This window comes from Corylus avellana, chromosome 6, assembly GCF_965113065.1.
Source record: "Corylus avellana chromosome 6, dhCorAvel1.hap1.2, whole genome shotgun sequence".
Lineage (NCBI taxonomy): Eukaryota > Viridiplantae > Streptophyta > Magnoliopsida > Fagales > Betulaceae > Corylus > Corylus avellana.
Window position 1 is genome coordinate 1,898,591 of NC_142495.1, and position 13,970 is coordinate 1,912,560.

The window sequence follows — 13,970 nt, forward strand, 5'->3', positions numbered from 1 at the left end:
ACAACCAAATAACCTAACAAGAGAGAAGTCCTACGTGTCATTTAAAAAAAAAAACAAAAACCAAACGAAACCTAGAAGCATCGGTTTCTAAAAATCAAAAACCACAAGAACGCTCTCCCTCTCCCGCTCACCCTCTCTCTCACAGTCTCACTCGGGCCACCGGCGACCTCCGTTGCTTACACCGGATCAGCCCACCCAATTTAACAAAACCACCATAATCTCTCTTTTCCCTCTCTTGCATTACAGAATACCGAGAATATATAACAAGGAAGAGGATATTCAAATCTAAATCAAACTTCTTATGATTTGAAGCACTGGTGACCCATAATCCCACAAAGGAACCCAACAACTCTTCTCCAACCTTCTCTTTCCAATTTTCCATCGAATAGGCTATAAAACCAAACAGGAGAAAAGGAGAAAATGCTGTAAAACCAAACATACAAGCTGACAGAAAATTGCAACTCAAAATATGGTGGCCGTTGGGCAGTGGCCAGTGGCGAATGAGCGTTGGGCAGAGGCCGGTGTTGAGAAGAGACAATGGATTTCTGAGCAATTACAGTGAAAGGGTGAGGGGAACGATGAGCTATTTAATCCGGTGTTTTGGTGTTTATTTTATTTTGTGTTTGAGGTTGATGTGGACAATTTTTATTGGATGCCGTAAATAAGTTGGTTTAGGAAGGGCACTCTTTATCTTTACACGTTTTGTTTTCTCTTATTTTTGTAGTACAACAACAAACGGAAACAGACAGAAAAGGGTTTTGGCTAAAACCCTAACAGAGAAGGAAAAGCGACACCGTCTCTCTGGTTGTTCTCTCCGTCCAATACCAGGTAACCCTAAACCTAACCTCTGCAACATCGATAGGAATTACAATCTTTACTTTTTCTACTGAAGTTTTAACCAGCTTCACCGCAATGTGATTTGTCGATTCTGAAATTTTGCTTTCTGGTTTTCCAAATTTTGGTGTTTTATTCCAGTGGGCAGTTAATTTGGTGTATGATGGCTGCTTTCGAAGGAAGCAAACGGTCTCAAGCTTCAACAACTCTACCTCCACGCAAAATCAATGTCAAGAAATTCACGGAGTCTCGAGGTCCCGAGCTTGAGGCTCTTCATTCAATAGTCGCGGATCGGTTGAGCAATAATTTCAGGTCTCGGAGGAACAAGAGACGGAGAACCACTGCATACGACAATCAGGTTGCGAGGAAGAGATGCAGGAAAAGGCGGAAGTTGGGAGGAGAAGTTGATAAGGGCAATGCTTTGGACGAAGATAAGGAGAAGAAAGTTCCTCGGCGTGTTCGTCGCAGAGTTGAGCTTCGAAAGAATCCGGAGAATGGTTTTGTTACTTCTGGAGATGGGACTAAGAGACTGAGAACGCATGTTTGGCATGCAAAGCGGTTCACAATGACGAAACTCTGGGGTTTTTACCTTCCTCTGGGTTTGCAGGGAAGGTAATGGATTATTATTATTATTATTGATTTTTTCTTCCTCAAAATGTATGACTTAAAGAGATATTTCAAAGTCCACGAATCTTGTTTTGAAATCATAGAGGATTTTGATGTGCAAGTGATTGTGCCATTAATTGCCCAATCGGAGTGTGCATGTGTGTTAGATTCTATACTATGGTTTAATTCTATTTATGATGGGAAATATATGTGGCTAACTTATGAGTAAAGATTTTAATTTTATTATGCAGAGGAAGGGGTTCTAGGGCGCTCTTGAAGTGGTTCAAAAACGGGGTGCTCGTACATGATGCAAGCTATCATGTTGCTGTCCAATTGGAGGGTCCGGAGGTAGGCGTTCCCTGTTCTTTGTTACAAGATTTTCTATTCTACATCTTTTTCCCCTTTCTGTTCACATTCTTAGAGAATAAGGGCCCCTTAGGACTGTGGAAGCAATGCCTTTAATTGTTTGTCATAAGAGCTACTTAAAGCTCCATGAGCCGAACAAAAGCTATGGTGTAATATGTTTCTCTTCTGTTATGAGATTCTTAATCTAATCTCGTGTTGTATGCTTCCAGGATTCGTTAATGTCAGTTCTAAAAATGGTAATGGTGGCTTCCCCTTCAGCTCTTTCTGAAAATATGTCTCGCTCTGTTATTTCTGGTGTCATATATGGGAGTGCTATGGTAGGTTATCTCATTAAGCCCTCTGTTATGGACAGGGATTATTATTTAAGGAGTTGGATATATGAACTCCTTGTTCTTTGCAGCTTCATCATGTTGGAGCGCCTGTTTCTCAGTCAATTGCTCCTGTGACCTATATGTGGCGATCCATTCTTCAACAGAATAGAGATGGTGATGCCATGGATCATGATGGTGATGGATGTAACAAGCCAGAAAGTATTGAGTGTTCTTCCTTTCGCCAGATTTGGGTGTGGATACATGTTTCTGCTTTAAGTGAAGGATTTGATGCTCTAAAACTTGCTTGCCAAAAAGAGGTACAAATTTTAAATTTGGTTCTCATAAGAGCATCATATGTTGCATTACTTTTTTAGAAGCCTAACCTATTGAAGCTTATTGGCTTAAACTCCCAACCTCCAATGAGGTGTCACTTGGGAAGTCCTCTATATTCCACTAAGCTCATAGCTAATGGTAAAACATGTTTATAATGTATGCCATTATATCCTTAGATAACAATTCCAGTAATGGATTTTGCATTTGTCTAGACTCATAAATGGTAAAATAGAGAACCAGCTGAGCTAGTGTTTAGATCACATGCTCCTGTAATGTTGATGTTATATTTGTTTCATGTTTTCTATCTTCAGATGGATGAGAGGGGATGTTTGGTCAATTGTTTTTCACGTGAAGGTCAACTTGCAAAACTCGAAGTATTGGGATCAAAGGCATTCCGACATCTTCAAAAGATATTACATCCTGTTACTTGGTAAGTTATTTGAAGGTAGAAATAGTTTGTAAGTTATTCCGACATCTTCTAATGGCGCTGACTGGCTGTACAGTTCTTCTGAGAATTCTTGGCAATTGAAGAGGCATTCAGCTGCAGTGTTGGACAATGACTCTCAATTTAAGAGGTCTCCTGTTCTTGAAAATGGAGAGAATTTTTGTACTCATGCAATTTTGTCTCTTAGAGTCAAGGATCCCCGCATAATGCCTGAGACAAGGATTGCAGATGTTCCAGAATCACTTTCTGCTGGTATGCTCAGTGTCCCAGAAGCTGAAATTAAAGAGCATGCTGCATTAACAGGAATATCAAACAACAACAAGGAGTTGCTCTCATCAATTTGTTCAAAACCTGAAGGAAAGAGCACTATTTATTATGACAATGAGTTATGGAATAATAGCAGTGGAGTAAGTTCCCCCGTGGAAGAGAGTGTTTTATGCATGGAAAAACATAACCGGCATATGGATAACTTTTGTCTTGATGATCTAAATTCAGGAGTGTTGAACACTTCAACCAAGGTGCAGTGCTCAAGATCTTGCCCTATTCTGCTTTTAAAAAATAATAACCAAAAGGGCTCTCTTATGGGGTAACTCCTTTCTTCCTGGTAAAATTTTCAATTTTGTGTTACTAGAATAAAATTGTATTACATAATCTTTTGCTTGGTTTGTGACTTTACATTTAACATGTGTGTTACTGCTCTTGTTCACTTACTGTCAGTATTTGTTGATGTTTTTAGGCACCAGTGTGACAGTAGTGTTGTCTGACAAATATGGAATAAGTGTCACTTTGCATTATAAGGGTAAAATTAGCAGTTCTTTATGAAATGTAGAAAAAAGCCTATATATATGAGATGTAACTCAAATTTTAGATCCTAAGTCTATTTGATTAGCCTTTTCATCAGCATGTGCTCAGCCTTCCATAGTGGAGATTTAGTTTTAAAAATAAAAGATCTTGCATTGGACATTAATGTTTTACAAGAAGAACATCATTTTGGCTTCTGTGATCCATTCCATTTAATATTTAATTAATGTTCAAAAATGAAGATAAGCATCTTGATTTTCTTGAATGTTTATTGCAAAATTTGAATTTGAAGTGGTCTGTAAGATAAGCGATATATCTGTTACACATGTTTCTGGAGGGAGCAAATTGTGATTCCATTTGTTAAAACCGCCTTAAGCTACTCAGTGGATTAAACCAAATTTATTTTCTTCTTGTCTGTATCATTTTTTTTGTGCAAAGCTAACATGATTGGGAAATATTGATTTTGTCAAGCATGAAATATACAACTGCCACAATGTTTTTTCGATATTTAGTATCTCATTGGTGTTTGTTTTATTTTCTTTCAGATGGTCCATTGTACTCCCCTTAAGTTGGATCAGGGCCTTTTGGGCTCCTCTTGTCTCCAAGGGAGCTCATGCAATAGGTTTGAGAGAGAAGCACTGGGTTGCATGTGAAGTAAGTCTTTTTTCACCTTACAGCTATACCTTTCATTTCTAGGTTATCAAACATTTATAGTAATCTTCTCTCTTGTAGATGGGGTTGCCATTTTTTCCTTCAGATTTTCCTGATTGCAATGCGTACACAAACTTTATGGCAACTGAAGCTGCTGCCTTTAATCAAAAAGCAGAACGTTGTCCTCCTGATGTAAGACCTTGGAGAGTTCCCATTCCACCCCCATGGGACACTGTCCGGCTTGCTTTTAACGAAGGACCTACTAGAGTTGGAAATAGGGAAATTCACAGTAAGGAAGATATGGTTGATGGGAATTTATTGTCCAACTCTGACTCTGAAAATTTTAGTATATCATCATTTGTACATCATGGTAGTCAATTTGATGGAGTGGTAGCAAGGACATACTTTGCGCTGACTGATTTCATGAGAGAAATTCAAGGTGATCGTTTGCTTCTATTTCCTCAACAACCAGACAGGAAGACAAGTATTTCTAAGTTTATGAAGGATGAAAGTACGTTTGTCCTCGGCCAGAATGCTATTGCCCAGTTTAGTCATGATCGTAAATTATGTTATCTTCGAATTCTTCTCCATGCTTATAAGGAAGGCGTTTTCGAAGAGGGAGCAGTTGTGTGTGCACCTCAACTTACTGATATTGAACTGTTGATTACAAGGTAGTTAATTCTTGAAACTTCTCTATCTTGGTTAATGACTTTTTTCCCTTCAATTAACAACTTCTCTATCTTAGTATCTTGAAAGTGTGTTACTGTCGTTATCATTGCAGGTCAGGAAATGACAAGGGAGGACTTCAAATGCCTCAATCTGCTGTGAGATCATACTTCAAGGAGCAATCTTCTGCTAGGTGGGAACTCCACATACCAGAAGATGCTGGTGTGAGGGAATCTCATCGGTGGCCGATCGGCTTTGTCACAACTGGATTTGTTCGAGGGAGGTCGGTATACTGTCCTTCGCCACCTAACAACTGCTTACTTCTTTTGACCATAATATAATTATTGGGTCGGATTTGTGTGCAGCAAGAAGCCAGTGGCAGAGGCTTTATGTGAGGCAGTCTTGCTTGCTCGTCTTAGAGAGGAGCAGTGGAAGAATATGCCCAGAAAGCGAAGAAAAGAGATCTATGTGCTGGTTAGGAATCTAAGATCTTCATCGTATAGGCTTGCTCTTGCGACCATCGTCTTGGAACAAGAGGAAGATGTGGAATTTACTTGAGCTGCTGGAAACTCGTGGTTTTTGTAAATGTCATGTAGAAAATGAGATCTGTGTTTGTTTTTTTTTTGGCGTTATTTATTTATATCTTTGCAGGTAAATACCTGCACTTCTTTTCTCGCTGAATTGAATTGAATTGACGTTGGGAAAAAGAATACCTTTGTGCAAGAAGAAAATATGTTTGCACGATATTTAAAAAAAGGGAAAAATATAAAAAAGCCCCCCATACTACCAGCCGTTTTCGATTTAGCCCCATGATGTTCCAAAAGTCATAAAGTAGCCCCCCAAACTACCAATCAGTTGCAATTTGGCCACTCCGTTAGTCAACACCGTCAAATTGGATGGAAAATGCAAAACGACGTCGTTTTGGAATGTTAAGTTACTAAAATGCCCTTTTGAAAAAAAAAATCAATTAAAAAAATGCCCACAAAACGACGTGGTTTTGAGAAAAAAAAATTAAAAAATTAATTAAAAAACTGCACCCCGCGAGCTCCGGCCTCACCTCGCCTCTCCGGCGAACCAGCACCCCGCGAGCACCGGCCTCGCCTCGCAACCCGAACTAGCTTCCTCAAGTTTTCCAAAACAAGATGAAGGAGAGAGAGAGAGAGAGAGAGAGAGAGAGAGAGAGATTTTCGCACTTTCAAATTTGTTTCTTTGGATTTTGATTTTCACATCGATTTTCTCGACACGTTCTTGGGAAAAATCGCAGGTTTCAGTTTCCTATGAATATTTTGCTTTTTTGGGCAGGGAAAATCTATAGAGCTAGTTGACTCCATTTTTGTTGAGGAGATCTATTCTATAGCTTTGACAGGTTGTAGGTGTTTGGGTCGCAACTAGTTCTTTTCGCCTGGCCGTCGATCTTTGCAAGGTTTTCTTCAAGTGTAAGATTAATGGGTTCAATTTTTTCTTGTTTGAGACGCCATTGATTGTACGAAGAAAAAGAAAAAAAAAAGTTGAAGTTCCTCTCTCTTTCTTGTGAGACTCGGAATTGTACTGTTCTCTTTCTCCCTGTGTGTGTTTTTTGCTGGGATTAGAATCGTGTAATGCTGAGGTCAAAGGTTCATAAAACTGGTCTGAAAACCTTTGTCTCAATTGGGTGTGTCTGGTTTTCGACACAGATCGCTAGGAATCATGGTTCATGGAGATCTGAATCAAAGTCACCCTAGCCTCGCAACCCCAACTCAAGTTCGCCGACCCTCTACAGGTCTCGCCTCAAGGCTGTCGGCACTTCTATCTCCATTGAACCACCGTTTTTTTAATTAATTAAATTTTTTTTTTCTCAAAAATGGTGTCGTTTTGGGGCTTTTCTAAATTGATTTTTTTCTTTCTCAAAAGGGCATTTTAGTAACTTAACCTTCCAAAACGACGTCGTTTTGCATTTTCCATCCAATTTGACGGTGTTGACTAACGGAGTGGCCAAATTGCAACTAATTGGTAGTTTGGGGGGCTACTTTATGACTTTTGAAACATCATGGGGCTAAATCGAAAACGGCTGGTAGTTTGTGGGGCTTTTTTATATTTTTCCCTTAAAAAAATTTAAACGATATAAAATTAGTTACACTGTTATATATAACATCAAATTCTGAACATAAACTGACTTATTTTTATTTCTAAGTTAAATGGAGAGGATCCTTGTCCTCTAATTGACCTACACATCTGGTATAAAATTTACACGTGAGCACAATACCTTGCAAGCAATTTAAATTTGTGATGTGATATTATAATCATTAAATAAATGATGTGTTGAAAAGTTTTCACACCACCTTGTGTTATAGAATAAGATTCGTTTTATTAAATTATTTTATGGTCAATTTTTTGTTTTGTTGAACCTAATTCGTATGCATAGTGAGCGTCATGCATTTATAAATGGCGTGGCAATATATTAATATGTGGTAACAAATACATTATTAAATATGTAAAATCTAATCTAAATAATAATTAACAAAAATATATAATTTAAATCATGAAATGGAGAAAGAACTTATTCCAGCAATTCACATTGTATTGTCAAGTCAACTATAATTAAATTTAATTATTTAGTTGTCGATGTAGAAAGTTTTATGTAGACTGCGAATCGACGTATCAATTACTTCTAATAAAAAAATAATAATAAAAAATAAAAAAATAATGTGGTAGTTCATATAACACTTCCGCGTTGACTACGATTAAGAGCTTATTTGAGATTGCGTTTGAGAAACGTAGCTTTTAAGTCAAAAATAGCTTTTAGGTAAAAACTTTATTTTTAAGCTTTTGCCAAAAGTTTTTTTTTTTTTGTTTTTTTTTTTTTTTGTTGTTGCTATTTTTAGACTTTTTGAACCCTTAAAAGCGTTTTTATTTTTGTTATCAAACGAATACTTTTTTCTTTAAACAGATTTTTTAAGTGTTAAAAGCACTTTTAGGCCTTTCTAACGCAATCCAAACAGCCCTAAATTTAACTAATTTTATAACAACGCGACCGAGTTCACCGAGTGACTCAAGACAAAGTCTGTCTCTATTTCTACGCAAAAATACGAGTCCCCACTGAAAAGCAATCCCTTATTCTTCTTAATATCTCGTCTTTCTCTCCTTCTCGATCTCTCTCTCCCCCTGAGGTACAGAGCTTCATCTTTTACTGAATTTTGTTTTTTGTTTTATTCCCTTCAATTTGCTCCCGTTTGGCTGCCGAGAAAACGGAAAGGAAGGAAGAGAAGGAAAATTTCCTTTCCTTTATTTTCTCGGCAACCAAACGAGAGGATAAGGGATCATGGTCATCTTCCCTAGCATGTGAATTGAATTGTAGGGGATGATTGCAGTTTGTGATCAAATCGTGATTCTTTAAAATTTCACTTCGATTTGACAAAATCAAAGTTACGAAGAATCTTTGATTGATAATTTTAGGGTTTTAAGCTTGCTTTGTACTCGAGGTCTTTGTCCTTTGACTTCAACTTTCGCTATGGATTTTTCGTGTTTGTTCTCTTACAATTATCAGCTACTTTGATTTTTTTCTTAAACTTTGAAATAGAAATTCAATCCAAGCTTTGAATGTTAATTTCTTGATGATGATGATAAGGAACTTGTCCTTTTTTTTTTTTTTTTTTGACAAGTAGACTTGAAACTGGTGGATTGATTGTGGAAAGGGAAGATGTGGGCAGCTTCTTGCCTTGCGTCGTGCTGCGCAGCTTGCGCTTGTGATGCGTGCCGGACGGTGGTTTCAGGGATTAGCCGGCGGTCCGCAAGAATTGCGTACTGTGGCCTCTTTGCACTTTCTCTGATAGTTTCCGGAATTCTCCGTGAGGTTGCCGCACCTCTAATGGAAAAGCTCCCGTGTAAGCCTTCTGAAAATATTTAAGGGTGTTTGCTTTTTCTTGTTTACTCTTTCATTTCTGGGGGCTGTTATGAGTATTTTGTATGCTTTATATTCTTCAGGGGAATCTGTTATACTGATATTAAATATATACGTGATGTGCCAAAACTTCACTGTTGTATGAAAACAAATGCAAGTATCACTTTTGTTATGTGATGTTTATGAAATTTTCGTATGTTCTTGCAGCTAGTAGACATAATATATGACACCTTGGCTGGTTCGGTCATATGAGAAGAGACTGTAAATGATTTGGTGCTAATGGTCTCAGCATTTTATTTTTATTTTTGGGTAAAATCCTGTCGTTCCCTTGAATTGATTCTCTTTTGGATCTGTAAACTCGCTAAGGGCTAAGTGTTGGCTTGCCTGCGGCAAAGCCAAATGACCTTGTAACAATCACGCATCCTTGACACAATCCCATCTCCGTAGTCGCAAAAGAAAAAAGTTGTAGAAACATCCATCAAGATTTCTTTGTATTCTAAAGAGATAGAAGTATTAGAAAAGGAGGTATACGATGATATTACTTGTTACCAATTTTCATAACTTGTTGATTTGAATTATGCAGTTTGTTGTTAAATAATAAGATATACATTATTCATGAAGAAGAAATTTAGTTGAACTTTAACCTAAGGAGGCTGTTAGATTTTCCATGAATAGAAAACTTTGTAATAAATGTCATGATTTTGACTTGGACTGTAAAGAAACTAGCTAACATTTTATAGTTGACTGCTATTACATTAGGATGTGCCTTACAAGCTGTCTTCCCGATTTAATATATTGTTGATTTAGTGCAAAGTATCCGTTTTTTCAAGAAATCTTCCCAACTAAAGAGTTTCAAACATAGGGGACTCAATATACGAGATGGATGGCATCATCTTTGATGATCTTTTTTTCCCAAGTATTTTGTTTCTATCGTCATTCTTGTGACCTTTGATTTTGTAACAAGTGTATGCAAGTGTGCAATGTTTCATTAATATCTATGTTTTATCATATTTCAAACATTTGAGTGTTTATGTGCCAATGTAATAACTGCGAAAGGGTGATGAAGAAGCCCTCTTCCCATGGAAGTTTGATAAGAATTACGCACTTGATGTATGTTGCAACTTGAAGTAGCCAGTGATGTCTTGGTTGTGTTCTTAGCTACTGTTTAAGGATGAGACTAATCTCATTTTGGTCATCAATGCAGGGATTAATCATTTTCATAAGACACCAGACAGGGAGTGGTTCGAAACAGATGCTGTGCTGCGAGTTAGCTTGGGAAATTTTCTTTTTTTCACTATTCTAGCAGTTCTAATGACTGGTGTGAAAAGTCAAAAGGATCCGCGTGATAGTTTGCACCATGGCGGATGGATGATGAAAATCATTAGTTGGTGCCTTTTGGTAATCTTAATGTTTTTCCTTCCAAACGAGATTATCAGCTTCTACGGTAAACAATTTTTTCCGTGCATAACAGTTTTCCTTCTAATTTTCATTGGGTAGAAATTCTAAGCATATTAAGGTGCTACACAGTCTCAAACTGTATAATTGGGAAAACTTCTAATTTAAGCAAGTCATTGGTAATATTTTACAAACTGTTATAGAATTACAAGTCTATTGCAATGTTAAGGAGTAAGGACTACTTGTAGTTATTACTTATGGAGAAAGAGGTTCTCTTTTTTTGAAGTAAATATAATTTTTTTGATAGACCAGAGGGAGTAACTTAGATATACAGGTTGTATACAAAAGCTCTGCCTAAATGGAAATAACAAATACAATGAATTAAAAGACCTATATGATGGGCTACAATCTAATGACATCCAAAACAATAGGGAACGGACAAAACCAGACTTTATGAAATTACAATTATGTCTTCAAACTAGATTTTTGAACTTCGTCACATCCTTGTTCTGTATTTTGCAATGGAATGTAGCATACATTAGGTTCGATAAAGGTTAAAAATAGGGCCATTAACGTGACGTGTCACAGTACTCTTGATTTGAGTAATGCTAATTAACATGACATGTCGAGATCTTCATTCGTGATTAGTATGATAAAAGTTCGATCATAAGATAAGCTATGTATCTGTTTGCCTGTAATATGGTGATAAGTATTAGACAGAGTATGCGTTAGATTACGAACTTGTACTTCCAGGCATGTTAAGCATAATTTGGGACTAAGATCCTGGAATTAATACTGTTTATTTTACTAATTAAGAGAAAAAGATAAATAAATGAATCTGGTAAAGATAATCTACTTTCAAAACCTTTTTAACAAAAGTTCTATATCTAAGCCCAACCCCGACCTGACACCACTGGAATCAACTATTTAATTCCGACCAATGTGTGGGCTAGGTAAACCAACCAAACCCCATTGGGTCGGGTCAGAATCGCCGGGTGGGCAAGCAGCACTAGTTTGGGCTTTCTTAAGAATGTGTGAGGTGAGGTAATGGTATTTGTCTGTTATGGTAGAAATGTCACCATAGGGAGGAACTGATGAAGATTAAAAGAATGACCTGCTTGAGATTTTCCTGTTTACCTAATTCAGTGAGAATTTTTTTATTAGTTTACTCAAGCTGACAGCTATATTTTATTTTTTGCAGAAACAATATCGAAGTTTGGCTCTGGATTGTTTCTTCTTGTTCAAGTTATGCTTTTGTTAGATTTTGTTCATGGATGGAATGACAAATGGGTTGGATATGACGAGCAGTTCTGGTAAGTGTTAGCTTTTATTATTTCCTTGTCGCATGTCTTATTGATCACCTTTGATAGCTTTTTGTTTTCTTCTTAGAGTATATTTTGCATTCTTCATCCAGAGTTTTTTTTGATAAGTACATTCTTCATCCAGAGTTAACCTGACTTTATCTTCTTTCTTTATATAGGTACGTCGCCCTATTTGTTGTTTCACTTGTTTGTTATGTAGCCACATTTGTCTTCTCAGGATTTCTCTTCCATTGGTTCACACCGTCTGGCCAAGACTGTGGTCTCAACACCTTCTTTATTGTCATGACCCTGATCCTTGTGTTTGTTTTTGCTATGGTTGCCCTGCACCCTGCTGTAAGTATATACATTGTCATTGCCTGATATAGCCAACTATTACTGGTATTGATGATTTGAGTTGGAGTTATGTTCAGGCTATGTCTGCCTACAACTAGTGTATGCTTGAACATTTCTAATCTGGCTGATCTTAAGTTGTGATTTTTTTACTTCTTCCTCATTGATGTTGAAATCCAGATCAATAGTCTTATGATTGGTCTTACTCTAATGTTTTAGCTTATGAGTTTGGAGGAGAGGAAGCTATTAAAAAAAAGTGGATGGTTCAAAGTATAATCCATATGATATTGGAGTATGGAGCAATTCTCTTTTCATTTGTTCCATATAATTAGAACTGGATATTCAACCTAATAAGAAACTAGGTGTCATCTGTTTTCCATTGTGGTCGCTGGCATTAAGGCAACATCAATTGCATGTCTGTTCATAAAACTCGTGCTTGTCTTGCTAATTGCATACCCTTTATTATTGTGATTATCTTTAGTTTGCTTTTTCTAGAGATAATTTGACATTGTGATGTTCACGTTATAACTGAATTTTTTGAATAGTCAAATCATGAATATTATTGTATTGTCGAATATCGAGTAGAGACATTCAAGAGATTGATTGATGTGTTGATCAAATGGAAAAATCAATAGGACTTGTTAAATGATTTTCTCCATTATTTCAAATATTTATTTGATAAATTACCCCTTGTTCCTGATCACTTGATCATGATCAATATTCTAACACGTCTTCTCATGTGTGGATCTAGACTCTCCTCTAATGAATAGAGTCCAACATGTGGAGTATTAAACTTAAATGAGAAATATATTATGGAGACAAAGTTAAAACTCAACACCACTTTCTCTGATACCATGAAATTTTCATTTATCCATTATCGAAAAGCCTGAACTAATAGAATATAATAAATTTAATCAGTTAATCAATATTCTAACACTCATTAAGTGACTCCATTGAATGTACTAAGTTCATTCCCATTACAAGGGTGCTTGTGGTTTCTTGTCTCATTGTAATTGTGTTTTCAGGTAAGTGGAAGCGTTTTGCCAGCTTCAGTTATTTCTTTGTACTGCATATACCTCTGCTACAGTGCACTTGCTAGCGAACCAAGGGAGTACGAGTGCAATGCTCTTCACAAGAATTCAAAATCTGTTTCCACCGGTACTCTTACAGTTGGTCTACTTACGACAATTCTGTCAGTTGTCTATTCTGCGGTCCGTGCTGGATCATCTACAACTCTGCTCTCCCCACCAAGTTCCCCTCGTGCTGGTAAGTTTTGACTTTAAATATATGAATTCTTAGCATGCTTGTTTATGTGCAATCCTTTTACATGATGTCAATGTTTTCAATAGTAAGTTGAAATAGAACATGTTCTTATAGTGAAATTAATTCTGTGTCCTTGGGAATCTAATTTTTATATATAATGTTGATAATGGAAAATAAAAAATTAGAACATACAAGCATTTCTGTGTCCATGGGCCACAAAAACTGATGTTCTCTCTTTAATTTTCCGGTTTCCTGTTGAAGGTGCAGGGAAGCCTCTGCTTCCATTGGACAACAAGACTGATGAGAAGGAAGAAAAAGAGAAGGCCAAGCCAGTTACATATTCATATTCCTTCTTCCATATCATTTTCTCTCTTGCAAGCATGTACTCAGCTATGCTTCTGACTGGGTGGTCGACTTCAGTTGGGGAGAGTGGGAAGCTGGTCGATGTGGGCTGGTCTTCTGTGTGGGTCAGAATTGTGACTGGGTGGGCAACCGCAGCACTGTACCTCTGGTCTTTGGTTGCCCCTATTATGTTCCCAGAAAGGGAGTTCTGAGCACCTCTAAGAACATATAAATCTGTAAGTAAATTTACTATATGCATGTGTGCTGATTCTGACTTTCTTTAAGACGAAAAAATTTATATCCCCCGCTGTATGAAAGGAATGTTTGTATTGGACATGATCCGCTGAGAGGAGCCCCATGTTGAGTGAGCATTGAAATGTGGCTCTTTAATTATCATGATAGTGTTATTTACACCCCTTTCATTTGCA

At 37.1% G+C, this 13,970-nt stretch overlaps 2 protein-coding genes across 3 annotated transcripts; both read left to right on the forward strand.

The window, feature by feature from the left end:
• The first annotated feature begins 97 nt into the window (after positions 1 to 97).
• LOC132188396 (ribonucleases P/MRP protein subunit POP1) lies at positions 98 to 5,685 on the forward strand. The gene is made up of 12 exons (XM_059602834.2): positions 98 to 566; positions 725 to 828; positions 976 to 1,446; positions 1,692 to 1,788; positions 2,016 to 2,123; positions 2,207 to 2,434; positions 2,762 to 2,880; positions 2,954 to 3,481; positions 4,242 to 4,350; positions 4,429 to 5,018; positions 5,129 to 5,296; positions 5,379 to 5,685. Exons 3-12 carry the CDS (start codon positions 995 to 997, stop codon positions 5,569 to 5,571), a joined length of 2,592 nt encoding a protein of 863 aa, XP_059458817.2. The 5' UTR covers positions 98 to 566; positions 725 to 828; positions 976 to 994; the 3' UTR covers positions 5,572 to 5,685.
• Positions 5,686 to 8,050: 2,365 nt separating this feature from the next.
• Positions 8,051 to 13,970, forward strand: LOC132187173 (Serinc-domain containing serine and sphingolipid biosynthesis protein). Of its 2 annotated transcripts, none has more exons than XM_059601387.2 (7): positions 8,051 to 8,159; positions 8,655 to 8,873; positions 10,095 to 10,334; positions 11,487 to 11,598; positions 11,766 to 11,940; positions 12,963 to 13,203; positions 13,462 to 13,970. In XM_059601387.2, exons 2-7 carry the CDS (start codon positions 8,690 to 8,692, stop codon positions 13,752 to 13,754), a joined length of 1,245 nt encoding a protein of 414 aa, XP_059457370.1. In that variant the 5' UTR covers positions 8,051 to 8,159; positions 8,655 to 8,689; the 3' UTR covers positions 13,755 to 13,970. The 2 variants fall into 2 exon arrangements, with proteins under 2 accessions (XP_059457370.1, XP_059457371.1); XM_059601388.2 differs by having other exon boundaries at positions 13,468 to 13,970.